At 31.5% G+C, this 22,886-nt stretch overlaps 2 protein-coding genes across 3 annotated transcripts; one reads left to right on the top strand and one right to left on the bottom strand.

The window, feature by feature from the left end:
• The first annotated feature begins 6,131 nt into the window (after positions 1–6,131).
• LOC142545567 (fe-S cluster assembly factor HCF101, chloroplastic) lies at positions 6,132–15,173 on the top strand. Of its 2 annotated transcripts, none has more exons than XM_075652818.1 (15): positions 6,132–6,294; positions 6,377–6,487; positions 7,515–7,657; positions 7,743–7,793; positions 9,505–9,660; positions 10,780–10,923; positions 11,000–11,142; positions 11,535–11,604; positions 11,735–11,806; positions 12,001–12,090; positions 12,213–12,266; positions 13,207–13,330; positions 13,649–13,773; positions 13,907–14,029; positions 15,017–15,173. In XM_075652818.1, the coding sequence occupies exons 1-15, from the start codon at positions 6,240–6,242 to the stop codon at positions 15,083–15,085; spliced, it is 1,530 nt and encodes a 509-aa protein (XP_075508933.1). In that variant the 5' UTR covers positions 6,132–6,239; the 3' UTR covers positions 15,086–15,173. The 2 variants fall into 2 exon arrangements, with proteins under 2 accessions (XP_075508933.1, XP_075508932.1); XM_075652817.1 differs by having other exon boundaries at positions 11,735–11,830.
• A 1,743-nt stretch (positions 15,174–16,916) lies between these two features.
• On the bottom strand, positions 16,917–18,733 carry LOC142544579 (uncharacterized). The gene is made up of 5 exons (XM_075651613.1): positions 18,462–18,733; positions 18,308–18,357; positions 18,052–18,139; positions 17,579–17,634; positions 16,917–17,288 (listed from the first exon to the last, which is right to left on the bottom strand). Exons 1-5 carry the CDS (start codon positions 18,520–18,522, stop codon positions 17,088–17,090), a joined length of 456 nt encoding a protein of 151 aa, XP_075507728.1. The 5' UTR covers positions 18,523–18,733; the 3' UTR covers positions 16,917–17,087.
• Positions 18,734–22,886: the final 4,153 nt, after the last annotated feature.

Genomic DNA, 22,886 nt, shown 5'->3' with positions numbered 1-22,886 from the left:
TGAAAAGCAGGATGCTGTGTTAAGTAGAATGTACAACATATAGGAAGGCGTCCGTTGAGACAAAGGGACCTTAATCCGGGAATAACGGGGTTCATGTCATCTTTTACACCGTGGGTCACCCCACCCTCACATGCTCCCATGTGAATCAAGCAATTCAGGTATATACATATTAAAATTGAGATTTGAACGTAATTCAATCTTAAAAATTAGCTCGTCTCTCGAGTATTTAATCCAGTCGATATAGTAAATTTAGCACATCCTCTCACGCTTTATAATAAACAACTGGAGCGTGAAATTTACATTATCGGGTGACAAATAAAGCATTCCAATGCATAACGGTGGGTCCGAGTCTGGATCGAAACATGTCTATGATATCATGTTAAAATTGAAACTTAGACAATGAACTAGGTTTTTAGGTTGGATTAGATCTAACTATCAATGTTAATAATACACATAAAAAAAAGATAGGTTGTAACATCACCATTTAATAAATTTGTCCCCGATCTAAGAAAATAAGCTGGAATACACGTAATAGCACAACTCATAACTGTCCTTTCTTTCCACACCCACCCTAAGAGATATTGTAAACGTAATTATTAATATTATCTAGAAAATATCTAATTAATTTAATAAGCGATAAATGACGATTGACTTACAAACTTACGTACAAATAGAGTAAACAAATAAACTATTACACAGAGAAACACGTTCACTACGCCCAATATAATGTACGCACGATTGAATCAATATTGTAGCAAACCCGAGATTTAAGGATGATCCTTTGTATTCTCGTCCGTACACTGATTAATTTATTTGTTGCAAATTTAATTCACCAATTCTTTTATTACCTTTGAATTTCACTTCATTGTTATGAATATCGAACAATTGTATTTCTTTCGAAGTCTTTCTTTTATTACATGAGACGTTTGTTTTATCTATAACTTAATTACTGTTGTAACATAGATATGATGCTTGGAATTTTACGTGGGTTTTTATCGGTAGATGAAATCGTGACGTGACACTGACTTCATTACAAATACTTGTCTACAAAGCAAATACTATAATTAGTGACTAATATTATACAATTAAAGTTTTTCCTTGCTCCATCTTTATATAAAATTTTGAATAAGATATAACTTAGTAATGCTGAATTAATACTTTCACGATTAATAAGAATAATAATACAAATATGCAATGTAAGTGAATTTAATTAAATCATTAAAAATATGAAACGTAGTCAGCTTTTAATTGTTCAATATTCTTCTTGGGATTGGTGGAAAAGACCTCCATCAACTCTCCTATAAATACCGCCCTCTCCTCTCCTCTCCCCTCCCCTAACCTACAATCCACACTAACAAAAAAACATATATATATAAATATAAATAATCTTTTGTATTATCACATATTCATTTTCTTTCAAGAAACCCTATCTAGGGTTGTTGCAAATTACGCGCTCGGAGTATATGGCCGCCTTCCTACTTTTCCACAGCTTTCTTGAACTGCCGATCGACTGAAAGCCTCCGTATGGCCACCATCGTAGGCGGTGCTATCTTCCCTTTTGCGGTTCAATAAAGCTGTGGAACGATATGGAGACGGCCAATGGCATAACATTTAATTCAGGCTCGGATTCGTTTCTACAGTTTCATCTGCCATTCTTTTCTGCGATTAATTTTCATACTTTTTGGTGCAGTACGTGAATTAATTTACTCTAACTGATTAAATTCATGGGTAATAAGTGATAGGAGGCTAGATCTGGTGACGGCCCTCTTGAATCTAATGAGTAAAAGCCAAGAAATCTTTGGTTTTCCTGTAATTATATATAGATGAATGATATTTGGTTTCTATTTCTATTTATTTATACGTTATGTAACTTTTTTTTTTCATGTTATTAAACTTGACGAGATTTAGATTTTTTTTGTTTCTTCTTTTGATGTGTAATGCCGATACCATAAAATTATAAATCCGGTGAATTGCGATAAGTGATTCCATAGTTTCTACAGGATATGATATTTGTAAGCTTTCTTGATTTCTTCTTTTCTCTCAACCACAAGTTAGCTGATAAGAGCCTGTTCTTGGATCTGGATTTATTTCGGAGAAGATAATGATTGAATTTTCTCGCAAATTTTTCCACAATCAATGTTTTTCCATGATCTTCGAACTCGCAATATTCTGATATGTTGTTTCATATATTTTGATTAATGGCGTATAATTTTTATGTGCACCAACAATTACCAACGTTTTGGATAATCAATGTATTTGTTCTATATAGTCCTTTAAATTTATACATTTTTACAATTATTTCGTAATATTTTAGCGCAATATAAATTCATAAATTGTCAATAATTCTATGATTGGTGATGTTAAAGTGTAGATGGACCACACTATTTGCAAATTGCCTTTGTCATATGCAACCACCCCCCCAAAGCCAAGTCTTATCGTGTGAAGAAGCATCTATATTTGTTTTCTATATAAAATTTAAATTCAATAAATAATTTTTGTAATATTCTTTAGAGCCATCAGCCATTAATTTATGTTATGTCATGTATATCATTCCTAATGTCGCAACGTATAGTGCTTTGTAACACATTAAAAAATTGGAATGCATGCATATTTCCCCGAAATTAGCCCTATTTTAAGGCAAAAAACTGGAGTTAAATATCTTTTCAATTTCCATTCAAGAGTTCTTATGTGTTTCCACGCCTCTTTGAGACCCCGGACAAATTCCTTATCCTTAAATATAAATAATTAGCGAGATGCGTACGTCAATTAAATATGTATCGACTTTATATATTAATTCATTCATATATACCTATCACTAATTACTTTATTATAAATTGTGTTATTGCCAAAACTATTACATATATATGTGTGTGTGTGTGATGATGTGTACGTGCTTATATGTCATTGCGGAGCCCCTCGTGTTTATAAAAGAATTTGTTTTTATCTTAACTGATCTTGTACACCTTGGGAAAGAAAGTGCAAAAAAAAGTCAAATTTATTGCAGAAGAACACCCAAGCAGATTCAAGAAATCTAGGGTTTTTCCCCTCCTCAATGGTACAAGACAACCTTTTTATCATGAAACTCGACATTGTTGTCTTGTTAAGGCTGCCATGGCTATCTCAAGATCAGATCCTACTGTTTCCTCTTTATGTGGTATAAGCCATTAAATTAGACTTTTGGATGTTGAAATTTCGAGCCACCCCGGCGTGGGAATATATTATTAAAAATTATTAACTATAATACTCAATTCACTCTACTAATTAGTTACGATGATATTTATAATATATAATATTTGCCCATGACTTATTCAATAAAATGTTAAAAATACACCTTAAGAAACGTGCAATGTGTATAAAACGAAAATTCTAATGTCGCTCTTAAATTAGTCGAAAGCAATGAGTAAGATAATTAAACCAGTTTTTTACGGTAATATAATTAAATTTATATTGGATTCTCTATTTATTTTATCAATTAATTGGTCTTTGTAATATTTGTCCCTCACTTAGTCAATTACACTCTTTTCTTATTTTTATTTGTGTAAATGAATTATGCATATGCTTTATTATATTATTATACTATTTTATATTTTTTCCAGATAAAAATGTGTGTTATTCATTACATTCCAAATATTATATTTAAAGCGAGTCTTTAAATATTATATTTTCAAATGAAATTACTTTGTGACCAATTAAGCTTTTTCGTTTTAAAACTCTTCAATTAATTACTATATTCCAAAAAGATGAATTATTTTTCCACTAAGATTAATTTACAATAATATTTTGTAATGATTTTATCGTCCACTTATGGGCCCCATACCAATTTTCTTTTCAACTTTTAGCCTTTTAAATTCTTGTTATTGTTTTCATATATATGTTTTGTTTCCCGTAAGATCCAACTTTTGATTCCGTTCTTCGATGTATTGAAATAAATTAATTAATTGATAAAAAATAAAACAAAAAAATGATAAAATTTTAAATCATCTTGTCAAGATCAGGTCAAAAGGTCAGTTTTTTTTTTGTTATAAAAATAGTGTTGAAATTTTCACTTGCTTTTGTGTTTTGTCCATTATAGAATTAGCCGTTAAAGTAGAAATTTAGAAACACGAATGAAATTTTGATTGATCGCAGGAAATCTTGTTCTTGATATGTCTGTCTTTAATTAAATTATTTTTTAAACTAAAGCTATACTATTTTGGTGCAACTTTTTCCATCCATTGGAGGCTGCGGTATTTTGGCAAAATAGCGCGGCCCCACTCTTCTGCACCAATTTGGCGCAGAGGTTTGCTTCTTTTTCTTTTTTTTTTTTGATTTTTTAATTATAAATATTTGTATTAAAAATTATAAATACTATTAAATAATAATATAATATTTATTTTATTATTTTAATAATTAGATATTTAATCATATAAATTTAAAAATAAGTATGTTAATTATTATTAATTAAGAACTAATTTGATTTAATGATTTATAATTAATATAAACCTTAGTAATAATTAAAATATATTAAATGAAATATAATAATTAATATATGTAAAATAAAAAGAATATTTCGAAAATATTCTTTTAGATGTAAGATTTGAAGTAAATGTGCTGGAGATTAATGTTATATTTGGTGCAAAAATAACACTATTTTAGTGTAAAAGTTGCACTAAAATAGATTTTGTGGTTGAAAATGACCTGATGGAGTAATGGTTGCTCATAATTGGAAATTTTTATTTATTTTTTATTTTCGTGCTTCTTCTTTCACTGTCAAAGTAAATCTAATTTCTTTAATTTTTTTTTAGTCTGTCAAATTTCATTCTCAAAATAAAATAAAAACTAGCAACTTTGGTCTTCCAACTAAAAATTGACAAAACATTGTAATTTCGATCATAAAATTAAAATTTTGATTATATAATATGAAAATCACTGAGTTTAGAACACATATCATCCAATCTCTGCGAGTGATCCAACTTTCCCGCGTTTTCGAGCAACTCAAGTGTGTTCTTCCCAAAAGTATTCATGTTATCCCAATTTTTAATTATTTTCAACGTGCTTGATCCAGATTATCAATCTATCTAGGAGTCCCTTTAAATGCAAGAAATTTATTTTCAAAAGGAAGAAAAATAAGGAAAAGAATTGCTAGGCATTTCAAGCATCTCACATTAATGAAACAAATATTTAGTATAGCTTTTTGCATTTTAATCTATCTATATACTATATATTAAATTCACAACCCTTTACTGATATGATCAATGAGTAGGTCTCCTGTGAGACAGTCTCACGAATCTTTATATGTGAGACATGTCAACCCTACCGATATTCACAATAAAAAGTAATACTCGTAGTATAAAAATCAATATTTTTTCATGGATTACCCAAATAAGAGATATGTCTCACAAAATACGACCCGTGAGACCATCTTACACAAATTTTTGGCATGACGAAATTACCAAAGTAATATTACTTTATACACCTCACTAATTGATAATTTAAAAATAAAAATTATTTAAATAATAAACTGTACGTACAGACGACGCGTGCATATGATATTAGTTCGCAACGGCCTCTTAAAGGTTTTGGACTAGACTTCAATCGGGGATCATCTCACCAAGGCCTATTGGTACTTTGTTATTAACTTCAAATTTAAATTTTAGGGAAGGCCCATTGCTGTCTTGTTAACTTCGAAACTTTCATGGTAGCCGTGACAAAAATAAGGCCACTGAGTTTTTTAATTTTATATGATGTTTCTATTTATTATTTTTATTCATTATTGATTTTTTAAAAATATCTCACACTATATGACGCATTATTATTTATTTCACATATAAATTAATTATAGAAACGTTTGTTGTTGAAGTAATTAAAAATAATACTAATGACGGAAATTGCATGTTTATATTTTATACTGCAACATTTGTAGATAGGATGTCAACGGATTCGGGTTGGGATGGGTTTGATCAAACCGAGACTCGCCCAACCTTTTTTGAGATCCGCTCCGTCTCGTCATACGAATTCGGCGGATTTAATTCGTGTTTGACCAGTCAAAAATATATAATTTTATATTTATTTAATTAAAAATTTAAAAATCGACAAATCTTTAGACAAGTTTAATACTGAGTCGAGTGTTTTAGACCTGATCTATTACCATCACTATTTGCACTATTTGTGGATGATGCTTCATATGGGCCAGAGAAGATTACACGTTAGGCGATGAAAAGGTGAGGCTACAATCTCTTCCGAGCAATCGAACAGGAAGAATGCAGCTTCTTCATTCTTCGCCTTCATCTACTCTGCCATTTCACCGCTCAGCAAGTGTGCTTCTTTCTTTGCTGTACACGTTACTGGAAACCAATTTCTGTTCTCTGCAACTAAGTTCCTTCTTGTATTCATGCAGGACCGGTGATTGTGGCGGGAAAATCTTTTACTGAACCCATTAATATTGCTTCAGTTTCATCTCAAAGGAATTTAAGAACGTCATGGGTTCCTAAAGCTGCTCAAATTCAAGGTGAATTTTTCATTCTGCTGGTGAATGTATCGATTGTGCTCACCTTTCTGTACGTTGCTGGCGGTTTAAATGAATTCCGGCTTTATGTTTATCCATTTGAAATTGTTTTTTCGTCATTGAATTTTTCTTTTTTCAACTGGATTTAAGTTTGTTGTGATTGACTTAGTAAAGGCATTAGGAAGTTGTCGGATGCCCATGTCAAAATCTCGGACTTTTTAAACCGCTGTATATGTTGCAGAGATAGGCAGGACTTAGGGACATACTGTAAGAGTGGAAATTCGATTTGGGGTGTTAAAAATTCATTTGTAGAACCAATTTGCAAATACCGATTTCATGCTTCAGATCTTTGCATCTGACAAAAATCTGGCACCTTGGCTGTGTCCTTTTCGGCCGCCTTTTGATCTGTGTTCGGATGGCTGCTGGAAATTCTAGAATTTAGAGTTACTAGAAGGAGAGATAAGATGGCAGCTTTGATGTTTGGAGGGGAATGGGAATGGGAATGGGACTGGAAGACGGTAACCGGAGAAATTTGCAGATAAGGCTACTCTGTTTAACAAGAAATAAAAATGATTGCATTAGGTTACAATGGATGACTGTTGTTGTCATTTTTTATTGTCAAATGCTCTTTGATTAGCCTCTGTCCCTAATTTGTTTTCGAATACTACTTTCAAGTGACACCTGCAATGGATTTTCATCATGGACACACTACACAAAGCCAAGTTTTTTCAGTTGAACTTGAACATGTTCACATGCAATCCTAGGTGAACAAGATTGTTAACATCTATTTTTTAGATGATATTATTGCATTTGAAAAAGGGCAAAAATCTCTCGCATCTATTTTCTTGAGTTGACTTACTTTTGTATATCTTTTTGAATGTAATTTACAGTTGTTAAAGAGCTTAATATTATTGCCATGCTTTAGTTAGTAATATCAGCTAGTCTACTTGTATATTGTCTGGTTACCATGGCTTCTAGCATTACTTGACACTTTCTTAATTCAACTTAATCTAGTGAAATTTAAATGCAGCTGCTACTTCTGATGTAAGTTCTCAAGTTGCTGAGACTGATGTCCTAAAAGCCTTGTCCCAGATTATTGATCCGGATTTTGGAACTGACATAGTCTCTTGTGGATTTGTGAAAGACCTTAGTGTCAGCAAGGAATCTGGAGAGGTGTCTCAAGAAATTGGATCAATTAGTTTCTTAATTTACGCATGCAGTTCAATGTTCTCACACAACATTTACAATTGGATCGCAGGTCTCTTTTCGGTTAGAGCTCACAACGCCAGCATGTCCAGTAAAGGACATGGTAAATAAATCACAAGTCTTAGATTTGTTATGTGTATCAAGTTGCATAAACCTTTGTTCTTTGGGTAAATTTTCTCACCAACTACAGCATATTTCATTACTTAATTGATATAGAAAAGGCTGAAAAGGAGTTGTTATTTGATGGCCTAATATGAGATATTTGGGTTAACAGTTTTATGCCATTTCCGGATGACAAATTCTTGCTTTCATTCTATCTGCATGGAACCTACCTATAAAGCCTCGTTGGTCCATCCTATGTGATATTGGGATCTTCTAGACAATCTTCATCCTTAAAACTCACGAACGGATTTCCTTCGAGATAATCTTCATCCATAGTAACTCATGAACCATTTAGCCGTAGCTCTAAATTCTGATTGTACACTTGGTCTAGAACCACATTTTGCTCCACGCTTCACTAGGTGGCAAGATTTCCTTCATAGAGGTATCATATCCTCCTGTAGCTTTTCTATCAACCATCGAGCAGAAGTCATTCATCTTGTCTTGAAGAGAATGTCTTTCGCTGGAGTTCCTTTCAAACAGTGTCTATCCAATGAACTAGCTTGCAAGTGGACGTCTTTGGAATCATGCAGAATTGAGTTACTCTACTAATTGTATTAGCGACGTATAACCTCGTGCGAGATAAATAGGTAAGCCTATCTACCTTTACTTTTGACAATACACTCTTCAGCATTCCCAAGTTTATGATTGAGATCCATTGGAATATCGAAGGTTTGGATGCTTTTTTCTAAATTTCCTTTGGAGCATCACAATTTCCCTTTCTCTATTGTCATTACACCCAATTACACTAAATGACTTGTAACTCCTTTCAAACCTACATGCTTAATAAAGCGAATGTGGTCTTCTCGGCTTTGCCTGTAGCCCATGCCTATCAATGCTATTGCAAATCTCCCAATGAGGCACATGACCGCTTTAGAGTCCATATGGCACCTTTTTAGCTTTAACTTGTTATCTCTTGTTATGCTATTGTTGAATCCTTAAAGAATTTTCATGCACATCTCTTCTTCAAGATCTCCATGAAAGGAAGTGTTCTTGGCATGATCATGTCTTTGTTCGCTGATGATTATCATCGCATTCGGTCATTGTCTATGTCACTCTTTCCTTGTTGTCATAAACTAATGTTGCTAATGTTGTCCTTCAATCCCCTCAAACTGTTTCTCTGTTATTGTCCACAATAGGTCAGTGATGAAGTGTTCCTACATTTTGTTATCATAACACTGAAAGAAAATTACAAATAGATTGGAGAACTACAGTGTCCATCCATAATCGTGCAAAAGTGTGAGCCAATCTTTTGGATGTTACATGATAGTGAAGTATTTTCTCAGTAAGATCGACAGAAATAGTTAGTATTTTGGGCCTTAGTAATATTCATGCACATTCATGTATTAAATCACTATCCTTGTTTTGTTAATGCATAATCTTGACTTGTCACTCTGCAATGTTCCCAAAAGGGAAAAGTGCGTCTCTTTATGGAGAGCTGCTGAGTATTGGTGATCCATGCAGTTAAATTTAGTCTTCCTTCTGGCGCCATGAATTTAGATTTGCACTCTCTTTGCATTAGTAAATATATTTTCCTTCTTGCTTTTCTGCATTTTCAGCAACTTTATTTCTTTGATTGTTCTTCAACACTATCCATGGAGATTATTTCATATGTGAGAATCATATGTAATTCTTAAAAATTTATCATTTTTCAGTTCGAACAGAAGGCTCATGAGGTGGTGGCAGCAATAAAATGGGTAAAAAATGTTAAAGTAACTATGTCTGCCCAACCAGCACGACCTGTTTTTACTGGGCAACTTCCAGAAGGTTTACGAACAATATCAAACGTAGTGGCTGTTTCAAGTTGCAAGGTATAATTCTTTTGTCATTCAATTTTTTTCTTTTTTTTTTTGTTAATACAATTTTTTTGTTTAATATGGATGAATTTGATCCCCCTTCTTTTTAGTGTCAAGTACATTTATGATAGAAGGTTTGATAATCAATATCTTATTTTGAAAGTCAAAATACAGCCATCTCCATGGGATTTAAGAAATTTGTTTGTGCGGTTGACCATAGTACCCCCATGGACTAATTATTAATTATAATTGGGTTAATTTTATTCTGTATAAATTGACATTTTTTAAGCTTTAAAAGAGTTTACGTTTGTGTTACTGTTACAAATCTAAAGGAACATGTAACATAAATTTATATCTCAGTAACTGTTAAAAATGACATTTATGCCTCGGAAGCCCAAAGTGAATCTAACTTATCTGTGTTTATTAATTTGAATCCATTTGCATTTTCATCTAAATCAATTTATAATTATTTCCTATTTAACTATAATTGCATGGAAAATAAATAATAAATTAAAATGACATGACATGAAATGATTAAAAAATATTTTCTCAATTAAATTATTGCTTAAAAGTTGCATGTGAAAATAAGAAAGACTATAGTTTTTACTCCTTATACCTCTCTGTTCTTTCCCTTATCATTTGCTCATGGTATTATTGGGAACTAGCTGAAATTATCTTTCTTTTAGTGAAGTATCTTTCTTTTAGTGAAGTACAAATCAATCTTGGTGTCCAGTATAATGTCTTTGGCCATATTTTTTATGACTAAAATATCAACTGAATGAGGGAAAACTTATCAGAATACAGCCTTCTTTTATGCCAAGTATCATACCATATTCTCTGGACAGGTGAAAGCCTCTATCTGTATCCCTTTTTCAGACCCGTAAAATTTGACACTTTGTGACACACATGTCTTAGACCATGAAATGTTTAACACAGCTCTTCCAATTTCACTTTACCACTAATGTAGTTAGATTATTGAGCTTTCCTGCATTTGCATTCCTTCTTGCACTGTGTCATTCAATGTTCAAATTATTTTCGTTGGGAGCAGCTTACTGTTCTTAAATAAATGGACATTCCAACAATTGCAAGAGCAGCTTACTGTTCTTAAATAAATGGACATTCCAACAATTGCAGGGAGGAGTTGGAAAGTCGACTGTAGCTGTAAATCTTGCATATACTTTAGCTGGTATGGGTGCAAGAGTTGGCATCTTCGATGCTGATGTATATGGTCCTAGCTTGCCAACAATGGTGTCCCCAGAAAATCGATTGCTTGAAATGGTAACTATTCATCCTTTTGCTCTACAATTACTTTCTGCGGTTTATTCTAAAATAACTAATAAAGAATATCTTCTAGAACCCAGAGAAGAAAACCATCATCCCAACCGAATACATGGGTGTTAAACTTGTATCTTTTGGATTTGCTGGACAAGGCCGTGCAATAATGCGTGGCCCTATGGTTTCAGGGGTCATCGATCAACTACTAACTACTGCCGAATGGTATTTTTTGTTACTCATTTGATCACAAACTCAGTTTTCGTCACAAAAGCTGATCGGATTTAGTTATGGTTCTGGATCTTACTTTTCTGATTGATGGAACACATTGTTTTTCACATCCATACCTCTGCTTTTGTTGTTTCCTTATTCTGCTGAAAAAGTGTATATAATAGCTTCTAAAGTACTCTGTATAGCCCGTGAAAACCAGATAATATTCTTCTGTCCAGTACATGTCTTACATAATTAATATTGTCTCACTCAGTGCTGATTTTTTTATTCATTGCCTTGACATGGAGATGTTGTCATCTTTATCAAAATAGAGCCCATTTTTTTAATTTGATTTGACTATATGAATAACTTTGTCTTATCCAAGGTGTTGTGCTGGTACTGTGTAGGGGTGAACTTGACTACCTTGTCATAGACATGCCCCCTGGGACGGGTGATATTCAACTTACATTATGTCAGGTGTTTCTCTGATGAACTGGTAGTTTATGTTTAAAGAAATTTATGTGTTACTTTTCTTTTCACGCACTTCAAAGAATTACTGATATTGCAGAGTGTTTCTGAATTTAACTGTGGTACATTAAACTTTCAGGTTGTACCATTGACAGCCGCTGTTATCGTTACCACACCTCAGAAGCTTGCATTCATAGATGTCGCAAAAGGAGTACGCATGTTTTCTAAGCTAAAGGCATGGTTATTAGATCTCTCATGAGTTTTCTATCTAACTTGATCGTGGACAAACTTTTCTAATTTTCTCAATGTGAAATTAGCATAAGAATCTGTTTTTATTTTTTTACAAATTTGTCCATGTCTCCTCTATTTTTCTTCCCTTATTTGATTTGTGGATTGTGTGTATAGGTACCATGTGTTGCGGTGGTTGAGAACATGTGTCACTTTGATGCTGATGGAAAACGTTACTATCCATTTGGCAGAGGTTCAGGTTCTCAGGTCTTCTACTGTTTTATGTATTATATTTCTTCAATCCACTGTAATTGTTCGATATTTGAAACTACAGTAGGAGCCTCTCATTCATAAATATTAGAATGCTTAGAGGTTATGTTTGTATGCAGGTTGTCCAGCAGTTTGGAATTCCCCATTTATTCGAGCTCCCAATCAGACCAACTGTGAGTCTTCATTTCTAATCTTATGGCGTTGTATCTTGAAATAAATATGGGGAGATGGGATTTAAGCTAAATTTTACAAACCACAAGTTTCATTCAATTTGCACTTTGAAAAGAAAAGAAAAATGACCGATTTTACTGAGTAAATAAATCTCAAAGAGAATTTTAAATACAATCTGCTCAATCTATTTTAGTAACTTTTCTGTTTGTAATGAAATTTCATATCATACTCTGAATTTTGTGTTAGTTGTTACCACTTCAATGGTCATGGGAAATCCTTTGTATGCGAGTACTTTGCCTCACTTGATATTGTCCAAGGAATGTGAGAAAAGAGAAGAAATTTTTGTTTGTTCATAACAATAACCAACTGGAATAATTTTTGAATCCTCATAATTTTAGTTGATTATTTTCTCCAATATTCGTAGTTTTACTAGGTGACATAAATTGATCATGTGGGAGCCAGAGATGGAATAAATGTGGAGAGTGTGAAAAATGAAAAACTCAAAAGTATGATTGCTTTAAAAAGTAACTTTATTATGGTTGAAATTGTTCCTTACTACAATTTTTTTCCTTTTAAATTCTGTCTTCTAATAAATAAAGCGTTAAATAACCAAATCCATTAGTAATCGTATGTGACCATGAACTGTATACTTGCAGAATTTAGTAAGATTGCGCGAATATGATGGTGTGGAGAACAAGATAATGAGATGTGTCTCTAGAAGAGCTCAACCGAGTTACATTTTGTTATTTTTATTATATTACATTATAACAAATAAAGAACTATCATCTGACTGCATTATTACCATCCAATATTATATCTGCTAATTACCTGGACCTTTGTTTGTTGCTTGTTTTTGTATTTTCCTTTAATGATACACAGGGATGTGTAAAAATGATCTCAATATATGATGCACATGTATCTTGAAATGTGATTTCTTGACAGCTGTCAGCTTCTGGAGATAGCGGAATACCTGAAGTTGTGGCTGATCCTCAAGGAGAAGTTGCAAAATCGTTCCAGGAATTGGGTGTCTGTGTCGTGCAACAGTGCGCCAAAATTCGCCTACAAGGTATCTTGATATTCTTTCATGAACTATCTTAGGAGTATGTTCTTCTTAAATGAAGAAAATCATTTGATTCCTTAATTAAAGTAGTAGTATCAAGACTATGCCTTTATTCGAAGTTCAATTGCATATCACATTGGTGGCCTTGTTGGAACCAGCTCAAAAAATGACGAGGAGTCTATGAGTTTCATATTGTGTAAAATTTCATAAAATATACCTTTTCTTAAATTTCATAATGTACATAATTAGATTCCATCATTAAAACAATAGTTGATATTCTTTAAGCTCATTGTTATACTGATCCAATGTTTTTGTTTGGTGAAGTTTCTACTGCAGTCACTTATGATAAATCTATGAAGGCAATACGAGTAAAGGTGCCTGAATCAGATGAAGAGTTCTTTTTGCACCCTGCAACTGTTAGGCGAAATGATCGATCTGCCTCAAGTGTGGTATGTTGAAGTATCTTCATATGTTTTAACATCTATGGAAAAGTTTTTGTGAATTGAATTGTCAAAGCTGTTAGCCTTCTGTTTAATGAGAAAAATTTGCCACTCTTTAAATTTTCATTAATGATCCAAACAGGATGAATGGACCGGCGAGCAGAAACTGCAGTACTCCGATGTATCAGAGGACATCGAACCTGAAGAAATTCGGCCCATGGGGAATTATGCTGTATCCATAGCATGGCCTGATGGATTCAACCAGGTATTGTATCCAAAACTTTATTGCACTGCTGACTATTAATATTTGGATAACAAAAATGTTGACTGGAGTGTCACGCAAAAGATGAGATCACTAGGATGGCTTTATTATTGCTTAAAAAGATAATCGTATCGGAACTCAAGAGTTTTAAGCCGATTTCATCGTTGACTAATCATGTCTCCTTCCATTCTTGTCAGTAAAACAGAAATATGTGCATTTGATACATAGGAATTGTGTGAAGTGTTTTGGAATGCCCTCAGAAAACCAATTGCACAAGCATGACCATAGATTTTGTTACGTGGGTTTTACCAATGGGTGGCAAAACCCACTTGAGAGTTGATAACTTTTTGTAAAGTGTGGAGGATGCTATTACTTTAATGATTTTAAAATAGATAGGAGAAAAAAATGTGTTCCACTGGAGTTCGTATGTTCTAGGTTCCTGACTCATTGTGTTTATATCTATGAGTGAATAAACACTCAAGAGAGCGTATGGCTTAGTTTGTCTAAAATATTTTCTAAGTTCTAGATAATTCGATTCGAATTTTAAGCTTCCGGGATGAAATAACCTCCATGAGCTATTGGGATTTTTTAACATGTCTTTATAGCTTGAATGCTGGAAAGTTAGAGTTATTGTAGCTCCTTTTGAATTTCACCGTTGCAATCAATGATAATCTTTAATGCAACAGCATTTGGTCAAGTCTGATAACTTGTATCAAAACCAGGATAATATGTTCAATTCACATGAGTTGTTATGGGAGATTACAGCTGTGGCACAACAACTGAAATGAAACACTTAGGTTATCATATAAATTTGAGGCGAATCATCAGGATTTGGATATTGTACACTCCATGTATTTCATAGCCTGTTCATTATCTTATAAGATATTTGAATGCAATAACTCGAAATGAGTGAACCATAGCCATTTATCGTCGCGTCTGGTTTCGTCTTACATTCGTCTGATGATGACTGTTCTATTCCTTCCTTCGCAGATTGCTCCATATGATCAGCTGCAAATGATCGAACGTTTAGTCGACGTCCCTCAACTTCTCCCTCTGTAGGCTCATATTATGCAAGTATGTAATGTATTGATTTTTCTAACAAAAATTTTGATAAATAATATTAGTGCGCTTTCAATATTAAGATTAAGAGATGTGATGGGATGGGATATAGAAATGTAAGGAGAAATGGCTATCAATTTAGATTATCACGTAAAAGATTTTGATATGAGAAGCGATTGAATCACAATTCCCCTATATTTAATACAGAGGCACGAGTTCGCTTTATTTTGCAAAGGAAAAGGAAATTAAAATTTTAAGTCTTGAAAACTGATATTTAATAACTTTAATTTCAAGTTATTAGTGTCATAATGTATATATGTGGATGTTGATGATCATAATAACAGTAATAATAATAATAATATTTTCACGTACCGAGCTCGGCCCGCGCCTGCGTGACCGCACAATGGGCTCTTGTAGCAATTATTTTGTATTCGTCCTCGCTTTTACGAAAATTATTAACCGAAGTTGCTATAAAAGTCTATTGTAAGCTCATTATAAACTCATTTTAAATTTTTAATTTTTAAGATGTGGGACAAGAGTATCACAGATATGTTTGTAATCCAAACCTATTCTTTCTGGGGCAAACTATTAATAAATTTATGTCCTTGAACATAACTTTTTTCTCACTTTCTATTCCTCTAAATATTTTTTGAGCTCTCTAATTTTTAAAATTTCCGAAAATATCCTTAATTTTCATAATTATTATATGTGGTATTGTTATATCTATCGAACATGTTATTAAAGAAATATAACTCAAACTTAAAAATATTGAAAACATCCATATTTTTTTGGCAAATGATTTTGAAAAGGTTATCAACATAATCAAATAAAAACCACAACTCCACGCCAACATAGCAATGTAAACTTTAGAAGATTGTCAATTTCGAATAGTGGACCAAGAAAACCTGAAAGTCCCGGAAAATACACCGGATGAACTAGGTCGTAGTCCGGTTCAGTTCATATGATCGGAATATAATCGGGTTGAATTTTCCGACAGGAGTCGTCGCAGGGTTTCTGTTTTCCGTTGGCAATCCAATGCAATCAATGTGTGGAACATGGCTGAATATACTTTATTTGATGTGTTATCAAATTATATTTAGTTTCAAATTTTATTAATGTGTGATTGTAGAAATTTTAATTTATAAAAAAAAAAACACTTGTCCCAAATTTGTTTTTAACGTGAGCATTCACTCGATTCCACTACTCAACAATCGAAAAAGCTTAATTGACCAAAATTATAGCACTTTCATACGTAGTATACGTATTTCTAAAACGTATGTATTCTCTAATGTGCATCAACATGTATGTCCAACTTGTTGCAGTAATAGCATGATGATATAGTCGCATGAACCTTTCTCAGTACAGAAGAGACACGAGTTCAAATCTACGTTAAAATCATCTCACTCGACCCCGATTTAATTCAAAAAATATTCACTAGGCACAATGATTTAAAAAAAGTTGTAGTGTCAAAATTAAGGTGATCGAATTAACGAATTCACGAACTCAGTATCTCCACTAAATAAGTATACAAATAACATCTGATATAGTAATATATACCCCAAATAATTCTTTACTAATTAATTACAAAACCGCTCGAACAAATTTGGAATTTTAAAACTACAAATATTAAGTCCGACAGCATCAAAAAGTTCCAAATCAATTATGATTCGACAAGACAAATCCAATGTGTCGACTCTAATTATCACAAATTCAATTTTGTCCAATGTCCAAAACTATTAATTAAAGTTTTATATGCATACTGCATATATATATTATATTAGTAAAGAATCATTGTAATTGACGTACACACACACACACACACACACACAAATTAAACCAGGAAAAGTACGCAGTGACAATTAAGAGATAATAATGAAACAAAATCTATTCACAAAATCTTCCGAAAAAACTGGAGGCTAGCATCGCAGCAGCGCTGTCCATTTACAAGATTATCTATGATAATTTTCACAATTATTTTCTTTAATTATATATAATGCCTTGATTAATTGTGTATTGGAGATCTTCTTCTTGCCTGAGAATAATCCATTCCAGCTATGTCCATAACGTCGGGATAAACTTCCTGACTTAGTGACGATGAATAATTAACTGATAATCTTTCTCCTTTTTTTCCAATTTTTTCTTTATTCGAATTGGAGCCTTCGGAGTTCGAGAGATCTTTATCTTCTTCAATATTCTTCACATTCTGTACATGTGAACCATGAAAGATTACTTTTTTTATATATTGAAAATATATTTTTAATTGAATTGGATGGATAAGAGTGCTAATGTATTTTGAATTCTCAAACATGGAATTATTGGAAAATTAATTATTTCATAAAATTATAAATCCTTTTACTTACGTATTTAATTTTTTCATAAAATGTTTTTGTTATTAAAAAGGAAGTATAAGAATATCTTTTTCAACATTTAAATATATAAGAATATCTTTTTCAACATTTAAATATATAATATATATATATATATATAACCAACCTTAGCTGTTTTGGTGGTGCTAGAGGTAAGGGACGCAGTTAATTTTCTACTTCTTCCTGCAAACAATTTAAATATACCCATTATTATTTATTTTTAATAATAAGATATTCAGTACTTCTTACGAAATGGGACATCAAGCAAGTTAGATTTCTTGATATATAATTAATTTTTTCACTAAATATAAAAAAAATACAACTCCAAGAAAAATTAAAACGTACATCGCGAAAAATTGACGTGTCACATCTAACCAAAGATGCCTCTAAACAAGGCCAAAAAATATTGGATCCCACGAAGTTATATATTTGATCACAGATTTTTTTTATATAAAAAGAAAAAAATTCATTGGCATAACTCAAATTAATGGTGCTTAGGACTGTGAAACCTCGGACCATAGTAATCTTCATGAAATCTTGGTAGCCAATGATGATGTTTCTCTGAGAGACTAGTGGTCAATAATTTTCTTTTCTTTGTACCTGAAAATTTCTTGATTTGGTGAAAAATTGACATCCCTTCATCATCTTCAACACCATAACTATTTCTTTTTAGTGAAACAATTTTTCGCTGCATAAAAAAAGATAATAATTACCAACATCATTAATTAAGAATACAAAAGATTAAGCAAATTGATCAATTCCCTAAATCAAATCAAAACGCGCAAAATTTAATTTGAACATTCAATTTGCAAAAGAAGTAACGAACATTTTTCAAGAAAAAACCAAGTACACTTACATGGATATCATACTTCTGACCAGCTAGAGATCCTCTTCTGAAGCTCATACCTTCATGAATTTTTAACAAAGAATATGCATAACCATAGTAAAATATATATAAGTTATAAAAAGAAAGGGTGGTGAAGTGAAATTTTTGAAATGAAAATAAATACCTTGAGCTTCATGGATTATAAATGATGAAAGCAAGAGAGATATGATGAGCCAAGACTTCATAATTATGAGAATTAAGTGCTTCTTTTATGAGTGAAGAACAATATTTTGGGGACAAATTTAAAAGAAGACAGGTTTGGCACTCTTCTTTTATCCTGAATAGGGATAGAATATGAGATCTCCTATGAGTTTCTTCCTCCTCTTTAAACTACTTAAATGCTTTGTCTGTGCTCTGTGCAATAAAGCAAGTCAATACATGGTCTTCTGGCAAATGGAATGCCAGATTTATATATCCATTTATGTTGTGAGATTAATGCTTAATGGTATAATAATCATATAAAATTTGAAATTAAACATAAAATCAAGAATTAAGGTATATATGAGACATGGAACATGTATAAACAAAACTGCAATTATAAGGCTTAGGGCCCCATGTTAGCTCGGGAACATGGCAGGAAATTAATTAATTAATTAATTGCATTTGGGTTTTGTATTATTTAGTTTTCCTTTTTGTCTAATAGGAAAAGTGGTTATAAAATTAATGGGTTTCGGGATTGCTGAGGAAGAAGTAATTAATTAAACACTTGATGGAGCTTTTCAAGTCCTTGTTTGTAGGGGAACAAAACAGAAGTCGTGTCCTCAGAGAATGAGGGTTTCCATTTTCTTGAAATTGATAATATTCAAGAATCGTATTCCAAACCAGACAGCTTGTTGGAAGTGAAAAAGAATTTGTGGAAAGGTGTTTTGATCACTTTAATTTAAGTTTTATGAACATATATATATTTAACATGATATTTCTTTTTTATATTAGAAAATTCAAATAAGGTAAACAAAAAATGTGGCGCCGGTTGATCAGTTTGTTGAGTTTAGAACATTCAAGTTTATCGAGTACCAAAAGTGTCTGCCATTCCATATTGTCGCTAATAATGCTCTGTGTAAAACAAAACCAGCTGGATCTTTTGAACACTGGTTAAATAAATAAACCACAACTTATTTATAAAGATAATAAAAATAATTGCATTTGCCACAGCATGTAAATATATATTAAGTTAATTAATTATGTGGTTATTTTGGGAACGAGCGGGTGACAGATATTAATGTAGTTCAGAAAACATACTTTAAAAGAAGTGTTGGAATTCGGAAATTTTTTTTCATTAGATAACTTCTCGTATTTTATTTTTCAATAAATATGTTGTATTTAACATGTGATTAATAAAATTAATTAAACATATGCGACATTTAATTATTATTATGTAATAATGGAATTAAACTGATAAGTTGACTTGGAGAGTTTATAATATAATAACTATGTCTCTCTTTATAACAAACTGCTAGTAAATAGTTTGCCCCATGACTATGTCGGATTAAGTGTCAGAATAGTCCATTCTTTGGACATATAAATACTTCTTCTATTGAATTATTTATTTATTACATTGTCAACTTTGTCCCACCGAGTTATATATATATATATATATTTCTCGTGTGAAGCTATTTCTATTTTATATTACGACAATATATACAGTAGGTTTCTTGTGAGACGGTCTCACGAATCTTTATCTGTGAGACGGGTCAACTCTACCGATATTCACAATAAAAATAATACTTTTAGCATAAAAAATAATATTTTTTCATCGATAACCCAAATAATAGATATGGCTTAAGAAATATGACCTGTGAGATGGTCTCACACAAATTTTTGTTATATATATATATATGTGTGTGTGTGTAATTTTTTGGGGACTAGATATTAAATAATAAACGTGAATTTTTGTGGCAGCTGGGAGAAGTAAATGAGGCAGATGAATGATTGAGTGGAATTAATGCTACAGTTCAAGGGGACGCCGTTGTTAGTGCGACGGTAACAGCCGGGTGATCCACCGGAGACCCAGCCGATGACGTGAAGAGACACGACGGCGTTAACTCTGGGTCCCATAAATACGACTGGAGGAATGGCCACGACGACACCGACGGCTCTCGTGTCATGCCTGTCCTTTGAGCAACAAAAAAACATCGTGAATAGAGAAAATTAGTGTTGTGGGTCCCATCTAGAGTTGTCTACAAATATATATATATCTTGTTTTTGAAAATTTGTTGTGTTTGGATGAATTATTTTATCTTAATCTAAGGATTTAAATTGGGAAATAATTTAAAACTTGAGTTTGAATGACGCTAGTATTGTGTGTATTTTTTTTTTATTTGGGAGATATATTTATTACAATCTGATTTCGAATACAAAATTTCATCTCAAACTTTAAACTTTGACGTCAAATTAGCTATATATCATAAAATGTTGTTGGAACATTTTAAATCTAACGTAACTTTCATTAATTTTCGTACTACAAAAAAAGAATGGATTTGAAATATACATAATAAAAAATTCATCAACAATTAAATAGATCTGAAAAAATGTGATTTGAAATTTCAAATTTATGGAAGAATTTTAGAAAATAATTTTAGGGTGTATAAGGCTTGTGGTATTTGAAATAATGATTTAAAATCATTTGATTGTTTAGATAAATATGAACTAGGTCAATTTTAAATCTACGGTTTTGTTAATTCAAAGGTAATGGAAAAATTCTTGCAAGTTTTTAAGTTTTCGAATACGTCTATTTTATCAAACAAACCAAAACATGATTAAATTCTCTCTTTTTTTAAATAAAGATAATAAGTAAAATTAATTCTTCGGATTGTTATACTGATAAGCGATACAGAGTAGGATCATTTATGAGGAGTACCAAACTCCCTGAATTATTGATTTTATGTTTCAAGCATATCATATCTGCACATTCAAGAATTATTGATCAAATTCATTTATTGCAAACTTCCTCCATTCCCTATGTTACATCAAAATTTTGCTTTTCAAAAATAATATTTTATTTTTACTTTATTCATGTTTTATATATATATATATATATATATATATATATATATATATATATATATATATATTAAAAGATAAAAAAATAAACTATATGTGTCTTATAAGATGCACACACATATATACACTAATACATATCCCCTAATTAAAAAATTAGTCGGAGATAAATTTATTATAATTAGATCTCGAATCCAAAATTTTATTCCAAATTTAAAATATTGATACCAAATAAACTATAAACTATCGACCGTAATAAATAATTGAACTAGCAAACAAAGTTTGAAAATGACTAGAGGGGTATGGTACTATCAAGCTAAGGTTGATCGAACATGATATGCAATTTGGTATCCTTATTAATTACTCAACGAATATGAAACATTCGATTCATGTAAAATAAAATGATAAATATTGGACCACTATGCCTAATCAAAATTTCAGTTTTTTGGGTTCATTCAACTCTATATTTTTTATATCAATAATAATGGTGTTTTATTTCATATTATTTACATATAAATGATTTATACAAGGGCCACTGAAATTACTATTATTCGAAAATCAAAAATGGTAAAAAACAACAACAATGAAGCCTACAGATATATTGTGCATGAACACAATGCGAAGATCCGATCAAATTTATTAAAAGATATTATCACTCATACATTAAATCATCGCATATGATATATATTCTTGGTCGAAACGACGAAAACAAAAATCATCGATATTTTCTTTAAAAAAAACATTTTTGTGTAACATATAATCGATCGGTTCAAGTAAATATCCTATTAAAGTCTATTTTAAAAAAAAAATTTCTTAAAAAAAACATTTTTGTGTAACATATAATTAGTTGTAGCTTTACAAAATGGTACGTTGTAATCGTCAAAGCAATCATACTGCAGGATTTCACCGGTACGTACCATGTGAAATATATATGTTTCATATTTGACTTACCCAGGGATGTTTGATAATTGTTATCAAATTCATCTCGTTTGTCACTTGTAATAATTCTCTTATATTATATTTTTTGAACAATATTTGGTTGCATTTAGGGATATAAATTTGAAATATATAGATTTCGATTATAGTTTTAGTGTTAACAATGAAATAATAGAACAAATTTTAAAGTCATATGATCTTATTTATTTACACATTAATTACACAAAATAGAATAGATTTCAAACGACATCGATATCGGTTGAATTTGAAATACATCATATTTAACATGAAATACTATATAACCATATAAGAAGTGAATTTAAAGTTCATGATCTTGATTCTTTAAAATAACGAAAATATATTTGAAATCCATCGATCTAAATCCAGTTAATATCAGATTGAATATATGGGGAGATGACTATTTAAAATATAAACATCCTTCTAAAAAAACTGCTCCCTTTGTTTATTAATATATGCATATTATAATTTTGTTATAAAATTATTTAAGGTTAGACTTCATAACATTTAATTTGGGATGGACAAAATATATAAATAATGTTTGCGGTCGATATTATTATCCCTACACCGTGGATATAGTCGACTCGAATTAACTGCA

The sequence above is a fragment of the Primulina tabacum genome, chromosome 5 (genome assembly GCF_025594145.1).
Source record: "Primulina tabacum isolate GXHZ01 chromosome 5, ASM2559414v2, whole genome shotgun sequence".
Lineage (NCBI taxonomy): Eukaryota > Viridiplantae > Streptophyta > Magnoliopsida > Lamiales > Gesneriaceae > Primulina > Primulina tabacum.
Note: the sequence above shows the minus strand (reverse complement) of the source record. Positions and strands in the feature narration are given on the sequence as shown.